Below are 14642 nucleotides of genomic sequence, written 5' to 3'. Positions count from 1 at the left end.
TAAAAAAAACCCCTGTACTCAGAACTGCATGGCTTCCCTTCATTGCCTCTTGCAGTGCTTTTGACTCTGGCCTGTATAAGTCTGACTGACTGTTTTGGGTAAATAGCTCTTGTGCTGTTGAACCTTACAGGTTAATACTTGGCATACCCAAAATATCACTTTCCTTGACCTCCTCTTGTCCTGTGTTACTGGACTTGGATTTTTGTTGTCTGCTCACGGAGGCTGCTCTTAAGTGAGGTAACAAAGCTGCCAAACAGAGAGGGACCTGGGGGTGCTGATTGACAGCTGCCTAAACAAGAGCCAGCAGTGTGCCCAGGTGGCCAAGAAGGCCAATGGCATCCTGGCCTGCATTAGGAATAGTGTGGCCAGCAGGAGCAGGGAGGTCATTGTGCCCCTGTACTCTGCATTGGTTAGGCCACACCTTGAGTCCTCTGTCCCGTTCTGGGCCCCTCAGTTTAAGAAGGATATTGAGACACTTGAATGTGTCCAGAGAAGGGCAACAAGGCTGAGGAGAGGCCGTGAACACAAGCCCTTTGAGGAGAGGCTGAGGGAGATGGGATTGTTTAGCCTGGAGAAGAGGAGGGTCGGGGTGACCTCATTGCTCTCTACAACTACCTGAAAGGTGGTTGTAGCCGGGAAGGGGTTGGTCTCTTCTCCCAGGCAACCAGCACCAGAACAAGAGGACACAGTCTCAAGCTGCTCCAGGGGAAGTTTAGACTCGAGGTGAGGAGAAAGTTCTTCACTGAGAGAGTCATTTGCCAGTGGAATGTGCTGCCCAGGGAGGTGGTGGAGTCACCATCCCTGGAGGTGTTCAAAAGGGGATTGGACGTGGCACTTGGTGCCATGGTCTAGTCATGAGATCAGTGGTGACAGGTTGGACTTGATGATCTTTGGGGTCTCTTCCAACCTTTGTGATACTGTGAAAGCTTTTCAACATGCTGTTTGTCTGCCCCAGAAGGAAACCTCATGGTTAGCAAAAGAGAGATGTAGTTGGGTAGGCAAATCGGAAGCTTTTGTGGAAGTGTTTTAATTCTTGATGGATTTATGGATTTGTTTGTTGTTGTTCTTGTCTCTTCCAGCCAATAAAAAGAAAGAGAAAGAGCGGCCAGAGATCTCCCTGCCTTCAGACTTTGAGCACACCATTCATGTGGGGTTTGATGCGGTCACAGGAGAATTCACAGTAAGTGAAGCTGGAGGAAGAGAGAACTGTTGTGGTTTGGCTTATTGCTGGGAGAAGCCAGCACCCATTAATCTTTTACATAGAAGAGCTATTACCATCATCTAGTTTGATCTCCTTTGAAAGGCTTCTGCAGGGGTTACCCACTAATTCCTGCTGAGAGACTGTTTGTCAAACTTGGCACATCCCAGGAGCCCAAGGCTGCCAGCAAACTTTTCCTTTCCTGTTTTTTTGCCTGATGTGAACAGCAAAACGTGATATCTCTCTCCTCTCTTCCCCTCCTTTCCCCTCCTTTCCTCTTCTAGGACTGGATCATAATTTGTGCCCACCACACCAAATGGGGCTGGAAGAGTTCCCCTTTGGGAGACACAGAGCTGTGCATAGATATTTCTGACAGCGTAGCTGTGTGCTGTCCTAAGGCTAAATCACAGAATTGTCATGGTTAAAAGGGACCTAAAAGATCATCCATTCCAACCCCCCTGCCACAGGTAGGAACACCTCACACTAGATCAGGCTGCCCAGAATTCCATCCAGCCTGGCCTTAAAAACCTCCAGGGATGGGGCCTCCGCCACCTTGCTGGGCAACCTGTTCCATGTCAGATGTTTTTATGTTGTGGGCTGTTTTAAACTGACTTGTGAAACACTGTGAAGACAGAGTCGTCTTTCATCAGACTATTCTTCTTAATTTGAGCACAAGGTAGTGTTTAATAGCAGCAGAAGTTCACAGAAAGAATCACAAAAAACATTCAGGTTGGAACAGACCCTCAGGATCACCAAGTCCTACCGATATCCCTGCTCTACAAAGTTCATCCCTAAACCATATCCTCAAGTTGTTTGTGAGCAGGCTGTTTTCACCTGCCTTTAATATGCTCCTCTTTCAGGGACTCTCCTGACCTGACCCACAGGCACAGTTGTGTTTTGCATATCAGCTTCCAGACTTGCCCGAGTTGACCTGGATGTACCAGTGAGGCATTATCTGTGTGGTGTGTCCAGCCAAACCTTTGGACAGGGAGTGCAACTTTACTGATAAATCACAGCATCATAGAATGGTCTGGGCTGGAAGGGACCTCCAAAGGTCATCCAGTCCAAACCCTGCTGCAGTAAGCAGGGGCATCCTGAACTAGATCAGGTTACCCAGAGCCCTGTTGAACCTCACCTTGAATATCTTCAGGGATGGGGGACTCAACCACCTCCCTGGTTAACCTGTTCCAGTGTTCCACCACCTTCATGGTAAAGAACTTGTTCCTAACATCCAAAGTAAATCTACTCTTCTCTAGTTTGAAGCCATTGCACCTCATCCTTTCACTGCAGGCCTTTGTAAACAATCTTCTCTTCATCCTTCTTTTAGGCCTCCTTCAGGTACTGGGAGGTTGTCACTTTGTCACCTGTCACTTCATCTATGCAAACTGTTATTCTTGCTGGTGATGACAGGCACAAGTCTGGTTGTACTCCAGATTTATTTTCTGTCTGAAATTTTGTCTCTCTAATGAAATTTTGAGCTTCATATGTGAAGCTGATATCTCTGCTTTCCCAGCTCTGGTTACAAACTGCTATTATCAATGCTTATCAATGTCTAAAGGGCGGGTGTCAAGAGGGTGGGGGCCAGACTTTTTCAGTAGTGCCCAACGACAAGGACAAGGAGCAATGAGCACAAACTGGAGCACAGGAAGTTCCACCTAGACATAAGGAAAAAATGCTTTCCTGTTAGGGTGCCAGAGCACTGGACCAGTCTGCCCAGAGGGTTGTGGAGTCTCCTTCTCTGGAGACTTTCCAAACCCACCTAGATGCATTCCTGTGCACCCTCCTGTGGTGTCATGGGTTGACCCACATGTGAGTGACCCTGCATTAGCAGAAGGTTTGGACTGGATGATCTCCAGAGGTATCTTCCAACCCCCACCATTCTGTGATTCTCAAAGAACTGTAGTGGTACAAGAAGACCCAAATGAGTGTTCAGCTGGATGCTGTCTAGCATGTTACCTCTAGAGTCTTTTGTGGACGGATGTAAATAGGGCTGTACCTGTGCATGAAGAATGTGGGCTTTTTGCTTGAGGCTCTTCCTGAACTGCAGTATTAGGGTCTATCTCCTTTCTGGATTTTAAGTTTTGGTCTTCAAAGGACCTAGGACTCGCTCTGAGCCCCATGAGCAGGGTGGCATTTGCATGTCCATGTAAGGAAGATGTGATTTCTAACACAGTTGATGGCTAGGAAGGTTCCGATACACCACCTCTATCACCTCTTCCCCTCTCCCTTTCTCCTCTGTTTCCCTCACAGCACTGCATAATCCCAGAAACTCTGGCAGAACTGTGACATCAGGGACATGTACCATGAACCATGTTAAGCAAACTGTGAGCTCATGAGGTACCTCTCCCCGCAGGGCATGCCAGAACAATGGGCACGTTTACTGCAGACTTCCAACATCACCAAGTCAGAGCAGAAGAAGAACCCTCAGGCAGTACTGGATGTGCTGGAGTTTTACAACTCCAAGAAGATCTCCAACAGCCAGAAGTACATGAGTTTCACAGGTACATGGTGATTTTCTCATGCTTTGTCCAGCTGTCTATTAGGCACTGTGTGGGGTTTCTTTTGTTTTATCAACAAGCAGGTCTGTCTTATCAAGGGCAATGTGAGTGACATTCTCTGGCTGCTCAAGCACCCCTGTGCTTGAGCTGTTCTGTAAATCCTCCTGCCCAGCCTAGCTGCAAAGCCAGAAGTCAGTCAACCATCTGAATCTTCTAAACACAGAGGTTTTCTGAAGCTTAAAGCCAGCCTCTTGAAGGCAGATCCCAGAGTGCTGGTGTTGGGTTCCCAGTGATGAAAATCAGGCAGCTAAATTTTGCACCAGTTTGGGTACAAAAGAGTGGTCAGGTATTGGAGTGGGCTGGGCAGGGTGTCACCAAACTTGGATGTGTTTAAAGGTGGTTTGGATGTGGTGCTTGGGGATATGGTTTAGGGGTGACCCTTGTAGAGTAGGGTTCTGGGTTGGACTTGGTGATCCTGAGGGTCTTTTCCAACCTGAATGTTTCCGTGATCTCTGTGATTTCCCAGCATGAATGTGGATATTGATTCTTTCATGCCTAGGCTGAGGGTCTGTCTGCTCCCAAGTGCCATGTTGAGGAATGCACTTCAGCTGGTAGATGCTTGGTAACTTCTGGTTGGATTTCTCTAAAAATCAAATCTTCCAAGGTTTTGTGCCTTATTTTTATGGAGAAGGCCAACTGTATCCTGGGCTGCCTCCAAAGCAGTGTGGCCAGCAGGTCAAGGGATGTGATTCTGCCCCTCTGCCCTGCTGAGACCCCACCTGAAGTGCTGGGTCTAGGTCTGGAGTCCTCATGGAGTGACATGGACCTGTTGGAGTGGGTCCAAAGGAGGCCACAAAAATGATGGGAGAGCTGACACTATTCTGTTGAGAGAGTTGGAGTCATTTAGTCTGGAGAAGAAAGGGCTCTGGGAAGACCTTATTGCAGCCTTTCAGTACTTAAAGTGGATCTATAAGAAAGATGAGGATGGTCATTTTTGTGAGACCTATTGTAACAGGGCAAGGGCTGATAGTTTTGAACTGAAAGAGGGGAGGTTTGGACTAGATAAAGGAAACTTTTCTCCCCTCCCTCCCCCTCCCCCCCCAATTCAATTAAGGTGGTGGAAGAGGTTCCCCAGAGAGGTGGTAGATGCCCCATCCCTGGAAACATTCCAGCTCATGTTGGATGGGGCTGTGAGCAATCTCACCTAGTTGAAGGTATCCCTGCCTATTGAAGAGTGGTTGGACTAAATGACATTTAAAGGCCACTTTCAACCTAAACTGTCCTATGATTCTGTGGTTGTCTGCCCACAGGAGGACTCCTGCAGCCACCACTCATTTTCCCTTTCAGTAAGAACTTGTTCCCTTTCTAAATATTAATCCCTGCTTTGCTTCCTTTTAAGAGGGCAGAACCTAAGAGCTAGTATCAATTAGGAACAGAAACACAGACATTCTATGTATGTGCAGGGATCAAGAAGCCCACCAGTTGACTTGTGGAGTCATCTGTTGCTATTCCAGGAAGCTCAGGAGGCTGAGACTGAAACTCTTGCAGGTCATGGTCTGGCTGCAGTGCCTCTGAAAACATTTTGATTATATGGGTTGAGGACAGTGTTCACTCAGGTGTTGCTCTGGGATTTTCCATCCTCCTGCAGCAGGGATCTGGGGCCCCTGTATTTATCTACAGAGTTGTTGTTTGGTATTTTTTTTAACTGCTCTTCCCATATCTGCTGGGTGTCAGCTTGTTCTGGGAAGTTGAAGGTAATGCCATGTTTGGGAACAGCCTTTTTTCCTGCCCCTTCTGAAAAGAGCTTATTCCATTCTCCTCCTCCTGCTGCTGCTGCATCTACACCTCATTTAAATCACTCTGTCTCTTTCAGATAAATCAACAGAGGACTACAATTCATCAAACACACTGGTAAGGCTTTTTCACATTCAGCCTCAAGTTTGGGGATTGAAAAACTTGCATGTGAAGATTGTAGTTTACTTGGTGTTTTAAAATCAAAGCTGCAGATATTTACCCAGTGAAGATATGTTTATAGAACCAGGCAAATGATCCTAAAAAGGCATGCTGCTCTCTCTTGGGGTTTTTGTTGTGTTGTGTTTTGTTTTTTAAGCTGGGAGAGTGGCCAAGAGGGCAAATGGCATCCTGGCCTGCATTAGGAATAGTGTGGCTAGCAGGAGCAAGGAAGTCATTGTGCCCCTGTACTCTGCATTGGTTAGACCACACTTTGAGTGCTGTGTCCAGTTCTGAGTTTAGGAAGGACATTGAGACCCTTGAAGGTGTCCAGAGAAGGACAACAAGGCTGGGGAGAGGCCTTGAGTACAAGCCCTATGAGGGGAGGCTGAGGGAGCTGGGATTGTTTAGCCTGGAGAAGAGGAGGCTCAGGGGTGACCTCATTGCTCTCTACAACTACCTGAAGGGTGGTTGTAGCCAGGAAGGAGTTGGTCTCTTCTCCCAGGCAACCAGCACCAGAACAAGAGGACACAGTCAGCTCTTCATGGAGAAAGTCGTTTGTCATTGGAATGTGCTGCCCGGGGAGGTGGTGGAGTCACCATCCCTGGGTGTGTTCAAGAGGGGATTGGATGTGGCACTTGGTGCCATGGTCTAGTCATGAGGTCTGTGTTGATAGGTTGGACTCAATGATCTTTGAGGTCTCTTCCAGCCTTGGTGATACTGTGAGAATCAAGTAGGTAGAAGAAACTTTTTATAAGTGAATGGCGAAGGAGTGAAAGGAAATGAGGGAATTAAGGAATAGAAATAGTTCTGTTTTCATAGCAGTTTGTCCGTGTTATTCCTATATCTAGGATGTGGTGACTGCTCTGCTTTCAGCTTTTGTGTCTCTCTCATAAACATCTGTGCTCTACCAAAGTTTAATTGCTAAACTGCAAGGTCTGAGTGACCACAGCTAATGCAGATTAGTGTTGATTAACCAGGCTAATCTTCAGTAGAGGAAGAAATAAAAGGTGGTTCTCCTCTCTGCTTGAACTTTACTCTGTCCTTACCACTCCTGTTTGCATTGCTAGGAGACACGATAGGTTTCTGTATGTCCCTGGGAGGTAGAAGAAACAAAACTTCCCATTTAAGATGATTTGTAAACCCCCACAATTCCCTCATCTCTTGTTTTCTCACTTCTATGTCATTGTCTATTTGAATATCCAAGATGATACAAGGGCTGTAGCACCTCTGCTATGAGGATAGGCTGAAGGATCTGAGGTTGTTTAGCCTAGAGGAGAGAAGCCCCCTGGGGGGGACCTGAAAGCTGACTTCCAATACCTGAAGGGAACCTACAGAAATGCTGGAGAAGGACTTTTCATAAGGGTGTCTAGCAATAGGACAAGAGGAATGGTTTTAAGCCGACGGAGATAAGTTTAGACTGGATAAGAATGGTAAGAATGCTAGGAGGCCTGCCTGGATGGGCAAGGAGCTACTGGACACACTATTACTTAAAAGGAAACTCTACAGGAAGTGGAGGGAAGGACAGGTAGAACAGGGGGAATACAAGGAAGCTGCCCGAGCAGCAAGAGTCCTGGTCAGGAAAGCCAAAGCAGAGTTTGAGTTGAATCTAGCCAGGGAGATTAAAGGGAATACTAAGAACTTTTACAGGTATATTAATGGGAAAAAGAAGACTAGGGAAGGTGTGGGCCCCCTCAGAAAAGAAAATGGTGACATGGTCACATGTGATGAGGAAAAGGCTGAGGTACTTAATAACTTCTTTACCTCAGTCTTCACTGCAAGGGCCTCTAGCCACACTCCTGATGTTATGGAAGTCAAAGCCAGGGACAGGGAGGAAGAACTGCCCATTGTAAGTGCAGATCAGGTTCGTGATCATCTGAAGAACCTGAAAGTGTTCAAGTCCATGGGACCCGACGGGTTACACCCACGGGTACTGAGAGAACTGGCAGATGAGGTTGCTAAACCCCTCTCTATTATATTTCAAAAGTCATGGCAGTCTGGTGAAGTCCCCACAGACTGGAAAAGGGGAAACATTGCCCCCATCTTCAAAAAGGGCAAGAAGGAGGAACCAGGGAACTACAGGCCAGTCAGTCTCACCTCTGTGCCTGGAAAGATCATGGAACAGATCCTCCTGGAGTCACTACTCGCTCAAAAGAATAGTGAAGAGGTGATTGGGAACAGTCAGCATGGCTTTGCCAAGGGCAAATCCTGCCTGACCAACCTGGTGGCCTTCTATGAGCAGGTGACAAAATTAATAGATGAGGGGCAAGCAACTGATGTCGTTTACCTGGACCTGAGCAAAGCCTTTGACACTGTCCCACACCACATCCTGGTGTCCAAACTGGTGACACATGGGTTTGATTGGTGGACCACTAGATGGATAAGGAACTGGCTTGATGGCCGCACCCAAAGAGTGGCTGTCAATGGCTCCATGTCCCAGTGGAGGCCAGTGACAAGTGGAGTCCCTCAGGGATCAGTCCTGGGACCTGTCTTATTCAACATCTTTGTGGGGGACATGGATAGTGGCATTGAGTGCACCCTCAGCAAGTTTGCTGATGACACCAAGCTGTGTGGTGCAGCAGACACGCTGGAGGGAAGGGAGGCCATCCAGAGGGACCTTGACAGGCTGGAGAGGTGGGCACAAGCCAACCTCATGAAGTTCAATAAGAGCAAGTGCAGGGTCCTGCATCTGGGTCGAGGCAATCCCAGGCACAAATACAGGCTGGGCAGTGACTGGCTGGAGGGTAGCCCTGAGGAGAGAGACTTGGGGGTGCTGGTGGACAAAAAGCTCAACATGAGCTCTCAGTGTGCACTTGCAGCCCGCAAAGCCAATCAGATCCTGGGCTGCATCAGGAGAAGTGTGGCTAGCAGGTCAAGGGAGGTGATCCTCCCCCTCTACTCAGCCCTGGTGAGACCCCACCTGGAGTACTGTGTCCAGTTCTGGAGCCCCTATTACAAGAGGGATGTGGAGGTGCTGGAACGTGCCCAGAGAAGGGCCACGAGGATGATCAGAGGGCTGGAGCACCTCTCCTATGAGGACAGACTGAAGGAGTTGGGGCTGTACAGTCTGCAGAAGAGAAGGCTCCGAGGTGACCTAATTGTCACCTTCCAGTATCTGAAGGGGGCCTACAGGAAGGCTGGGGAAGGACTTCTCAGGATATCAGGTAGTGATAGGACTAGGGGGAATGGAATGAAGCTGGAGGTGGGGAGATTCAGGCTGGATGTGAGGAGGAGGTTCTTCACCATGAGAGTGGTGAAACCCTGGAATGGGTTGTCCAGGGAGGTGGTCGAGGCCCCGTCCCTGGGGGTGTTTAAGAGCAGGCTGGATGAGGCTCTGTCCAGCCTGATCTAGTGTGGGGTGTCCCTGCCCATGGCAGGGGGGTTGGAACTAGATGATCCTTGTGGTCCCTTCCAACCCTGAATGAAACTATGAAACTATGGATCTGCACAAACAGACCTAATCTAGTGGGTAGAGTGTCTTGTCAACTTGGTTTGGAAGTGTTTATAGTGTGAAGGATGTCATGAACTTGCAGCCCAGAAGGCCAATGGCATTCTGGGCTGCATCAAAAGAAGTGTGGCCAGCAGATCAACTGAGGTGATTTTGTCACTTTACTCTGGTGAGACCTCACCTGGAATACTGTGTCCAGGTCTGGGGTCCTCAATACAGGAAGGACATGGACATGATGGAGCAGGTCCAGAGGAGGGCCACAAAAATGATCAGGATATTGGACCACCTCTGGTGTGTGGACAGCCTGAGGTAACTGGGGTTGTTTAGCCTGGAGAAGGGAAGGCTCCAGGGAGACCTAATGGTCCTTCTGGTACCTGAAGGAGTCCTGCAAGATGAATGGAGAGAGACTGTTCACGAGGGCCTGCAGTGACAGGATGATGGGCAATGGCTTCAAACTGGAGAAGAGCAGATTTAGATTGGATGTTAGGAACAAGTTCTTTATTAGGAGGGTAGTGGAACACTGGAAGAGGTTGCCCAGGGAGGTGGTTGAGGCCCCATCCCTGGAGATATTCAAGGTGAGGCTCAACAGGGCTCTGGGCAGCCTGATCTAGTTGAGGATGTCCCTGCTGACTGCAGAGGGGGTTGGATTAGATGACCGTTGGAAGTCCCTTCTAACCCAGACCATTCTATGGTTCTATGATTCAATTTCAAATTTAGCAGATTGGAAGTTTGATTTCTAATCACACTATTGCAAAAGTTTCAAGATAATTTATCTCAAGCACCTTTAAAACAAAAAGCAATAATAAAAAGAATGCTCCTATTTTTCTTGACATTTTCTTTTTGAAAAGCAATTTTTAACAGATTTTAAAGGCTTATGCTAGACTGTGCATCCAAAAGCTGTCATTACTTAGTTCTCAGTCACAACAGCACGAGATTGAACACATCCAAGTGCCGGGATCGGCACATCGGCCACAACAACCCCATGCAGTGCTACAGGCTGGGGTCAGAGTGGCTGGAGAGCGGCCAGGCAGAGAGGGACCTGGGGGCACTGGTCGATGGTAGGCTGAACATGAGCCTGCAGTGTGCCCAGGCAGCCAGGAGGGCCAATGGCATCCTGGCCTGTATCAGGAACAGTGTGGCCAGCAGGAGCAGGGAGGTCATTGTGCCCCTGTACTCAGCACTGGTTAGGCTGCACCTCAAGTCCTGTGTCCAGTTCTGGGCCCCTCAGTTTAGGAAGGATGTTGACTTGCTGGAACAAGTCCAGAGAAGGGCAACAAAGTTGGTGAGGGGCTTGGAACACAGCCCTATGAGGAGAGGCTGAGGGAACTGGGGTTGCTTAGCCTGGAGAAGAGGAGGCTCAGGGGTGACCTTCTTGCTCTCTGCAACTACCTGAAGGGAGGTTGTGGACAGGCAGAGGTTGGTCTCTTCTCCCAGGCAACCAGCACCAGAACAAGAGGACACAGTCTCAAGCTTTGCCAGGGGAGGTTCAGACTGGGTGTTAGGAAGAAGTTCTACACAGAGAGAGTGATTGCCCATTGGAATGAGCTGCCTGGGAGGTGGTGGAGTCACCATCATTGGAGATGTTCAGGAGGAGACTTGGTAGGGTTCTTGGTTGCATGGTTTAGTTGGTTGGGTGGTGTTGGATGATAGGTTGGACGCGATGATCTTGAAGGTCTCTTCCAACCCGGTCTGGTCTATTCTAATACCAAAGCTGATATTAACTTCACTTCCCGGCTCTTGGAGAAAATGTTAAGATTTCGATGCAAATTAAGACATTTAAAGACAGATTCTCCTATCTACATGACAAGGGTTTGAAGCAGGCAGCAAAACAAAAGAGACAACATAAACAGGGACAAATATTTCCAAATACTCATTCTGTCCCCAGAGTTGCTGAGGCTGCCAGTGTGGGTGTTGGGAAGGCAATGAGAGAGCCCAGGTGGGTCTCAAGTGCTCGGGAAGAAGCTTTCTGTCACTCAGGTAGATGACAAGCTCTGTCTGAACAGTTGCATCAGGCAGTGGTGGACTGCTGCTCCATTTCCTACAAAGGCTCAGGACCGCTGGGCTTTGGACTTCTCAGACACTGTAACTTTCCGATGATTGTTTTTCTGTTCTTCCGCATAGCCTCTGTCAGGAGCTTAACCCAGCATCTGGGATTTTGTTTATGATGAGCAATTGGGTTTTTATTTTGCTCTTTGTGTTCCCACGTGCAGAATGTGAAGTCTGTCTGTGAGACCCCTGCAGTGCCCTCAGTGTCTGAAGATGAAGATGATGAAGACGATGCAGCTCCACCCCCTGTGATAGCTCCGCGACCTGAACACACAAAATCTGTGAGCAGAAGTACTTCCTTCAGCCCCTGCTGCTGGAGTCATGGTTGGGTCTTGATTGTGGCTCCTCATCCACGCTGCATGGCATAATGCTGAGTCTTTCATGGGAGTAGCAGGAGAAGCTGGGGGACATGCCTTCTGACAGACCACCTGTGTGTTATCACCTCCTTAGTTTAGGGGCAGGGGGAGGCACAGGAGAGCCCTTGCTTAGTGACATTAGGTGTAACTAAGTAGCTCTAGAAATGCATCCCCCCCCCAAGAACAATGAGAAGATGAATAGAAACGTTTAAACCTTCATCTGATTTGCATTCACCTGTGTGTTTTTTTTCTCCACACCATTAGATATACACCCGCTCGGTGATAGAACCCCTTCCTCCTCCTACCAGGGACGTGGCCACCTCTCCTATTTCTTCTCCATCTGAAAACAGCACAGCAGCACCTGACATGCTGGTCAGGAACACAGAGAAACAAAAGAAAAAGCCAAAAATGTCAGATGAAGAGATCCTGGAAAAATTAAGTATGTCCTTTGATTGATTGATTGATTCACGTGTGTGTTTATAAAAGTACTTATTTATTTATCTACCTATCTATCTATTAATGTAAAATTACATTTCAGGTCCTGCTATGTTGATATCTCAAACTCTTAACAAACTGAACTGTTTTGACATTCCCATTTTGAGATCCCTTGCTTAAGACATTGTGTCGTGTGTGTGTGTGCCAAAACAGGGGGGCAGATGTAAGGAGAGAGCATAAATGTAAGCTGAGCACCTGTCATGCCAACTGAGGTCCCCAGGGAGTTACAGATGCTCAGGCTCTGCAAAACAAGCCCTGAATAAGTAACATCTGCTTAACTGTGAAGCCTGAGATTTGTTCCACATCTTGATATTCTGTAGCTCTGGAGCGTGGATAATTATATTGCAATGTTAGACATAATGTGCCTGAAAGACAGAGAGAAAATTCATTAACAGTCCCTACCTTCACTTCCAGTGCCTCCTCTGCTGCCTGCAGTTTTGGGTTATGCTGTGGCATAGCCAACACTCTTCTGTGCACCTGATTGCTGTCCTCAGCCTGGGATAATTTTTATTCATAGTATCATAGTATCATTCAGGGTTGGAAGGGACCACAAGGATCATCTAGTTCCAACCCCCCTGCCATGGGCAGGGACACCCCACACTAGATCAGGCTGGCCAGAGCCTCATCCAGCCTGGACTTAAACACCTCCAGGGACAGGGCCTCAACCACCTCCCTGGACAACCCATTCCAGGGCTTCACCGCTCTCATGGTGTAGAGCCTCCTCCTCACATCTAGCCTGAATCTCCCCACCTCCAGCTTCATTCCAGTCCCCCTAGTCCTATCACTACCTGAGATCCTGAGAAGTCCCTCCCCAGCCTTCCTGTAGGCCCCCTTCAGATACTGGAAGGCCACAATTAGGTCACCTCGGAGCCTTCTCTTCTCCAGACTGTACAGCCCCAACTCCTTCAGTCTGTCCTCATAGGAGAGGTGCTCCAGCCCTCTGATCATCCTTGTGGCCCTTCTCTGGACACGCTCCAGCACCTCCATATCCCTCTTGTAATAGGGGCTCCAGAACTGGACACAGTACTCCAGGTGGGGTCTCACCAGGGCTGAGTAGAGGGGGAGGATCACCTCCCTCGACCTGCTGGCCACACTTCTCCTGATGCAGCCCAGGATCTGATTGGCTTTGCAGGCTGCAAGTGCACACTGAGCTTCTTGTCCACCAGCACCCCCAAGTCTCTCTCCTCAGGGCTGCTTTCCAGCCAGTCCCTGCCCAGCTTGGATTTGTGCCTGGGATTGCCTCAACCCAGATGCAGGACCCTGCACTTGCTCTTGTTGAACCTCATGAGGTTGGCTTGTGCCCACCTCTCCAGCCTGTCAAGGTCCCTCTGGATGGCCTCCCTTCCCTCCAGCGTGTCTGCTGCACCACACAGCTTGGTGTCATCAGCAAACTTATTAGTGTAGAGCATTTCTAATCCTTTGAACTGTTAATCCTACATTAATTACACACATGCCTTGCTTGTCAGCTGCAGTAAATTGGGTTAGCACCTCTATGGTCAGGCTGCTGCTGAGGGTATAGCCCTAAAGGTCAGCATTTCATGGAGAAAATACTAGTAGTTGAATGAAGAAAAGTGTAACCTGAGACTATAACTTAAGAAAACCCCATTTAAGTACCTCATTTCTCTCAATAAAGGCTAAATTAAATTGCTGACAGGTTAATTGCAGCTGCTTGCTGCTGGAAAACTCACAACCAGTGTTTCAAACCAGCAGCTTCACTTGTTCACTAAATTACCAGGACCTTTGTACCATTAAGGGCTCAAACCATTTTTGTGGCCAGGGAGGGCAAGCAGGGATTGTGGCAGGCAAAAATAATATTTTACAGAATCACAGAACATCAGAGGTTGGAAGGAGCCTCCAGAGATCATCCAGTCCAACACCCCCTGCCAAAGCAGGATCACCTAGGGTAGTCCACAGAGGAATGCATCCAGGTGGGTTTGGAAAGTCTCCAGAGAAGGAGACTCCACAGCCTCTCTGGGCAGCCTGCTCCAATGCTCTGTCACTCTCACTGCAAAGAAGTTTCTCCTCATGTTGGGATAAAATCTTCTATTTTCAAGTTTGTATCCATTGTTCCCTGTTTTGTTACTGTGCACCACTGAAAAGAGCTTGGCCCCCTCCACTTGACACCCTCTTCTCAGATATTGGTAGACATTGATGAGATCTCCTCTTAGCCTTCTCTTCTCCAGACTAAACAGCCCCAGGGCTCTCAGTCTCTCTTCATAGGTGAGATGCTCAAGTCCACTAATCATCCTTGTGGCTCTCCATTGAATTCTCTCCAGCAGGTCCCTGTCTCTCTTGAATTGCTCAAAACTGGACACAGTTGAAAATTGTCTCTGCTGACTGCAGGGGAGTTGGAATCTTGTGTAATGAAGAGAAATACAAGGAGAGTTGGGAGGCAGATGTACCTTCTGACACCTTGCTTGCTCCATTAAGTGTTAGTCAGTGCTCAGGTGATTCCTTAGCCCTGTCTGTGTGTGTGTGAAGCTCAGTGGCTGCTGTTAAGTGACAACTTCTAGATGTGGTGATGAAGTTTTAATCCTGTTGTAAACTGTTTTGTGGGGTTTGGTTTTTTTTTTCCTCCTCTACTGAGGACAGTGGAGTTGTACTTGTGCAAAGTACTTGTTTTGGTTTGAAATGTGAATAAAATTACTGAA

The 14642-nt window shown here is 48.2% G+C and overlaps 1 protein-coding gene across 9 annotated transcripts in view; it reads left to right on the top strand.

The window, feature by feature from the left end:
* The window catches only part of PAK1 (p21 (RAC1) activated kinase 1), a 120850-nt gene that overhangs the window by 76420 nt on the left and 29788 nt on the right, over nucleotides 1-14642 (top strand). For all 9 annotated transcript variants that reach the window (XM_068139723.1, XM_068139693.1, XM_068139676.1 and 6 more), the window contains 5 exons: nucleotides 1080-1180; nucleotides 3552-3699; nucleotides 5570-5607; nucleotides 11305-11421; nucleotides 11761-11935. In XM_068139723.1, the coding sequence (XP_067995824.1) occupies nucleotides 1080-1180; nucleotides 3552-3699; nucleotides 5570-5607; nucleotides 11305-11421; nucleotides 11761-11935 (579 nt within the window). The remainder of the gene's footprint in view (nucleotides 1-1079; nucleotides 1181-3551; nucleotides 3700-5569; nucleotides 5608-11304; nucleotides 11422-11760; nucleotides 11936-14642) is intronic.

Source organism: Melanerpes formicivorus, unplaced genomic scaffold (assembly GCF_026170545.1).
Source record: "Melanerpes formicivorus ecotype bairdi unplaced genomic scaffold, bMelFor1.0.p_v2 SCAF_1, whole genome shotgun sequence".
In the NCBI taxonomy this organism is placed as follows: domain Eukaryota; kingdom Metazoa; phylum Chordata; class Aves; order Piciformes; family Picidae; genus Melanerpes; species Melanerpes formicivorus.
This window is presented reverse-complemented; position numbering and strand designations above follow the sequence as displayed.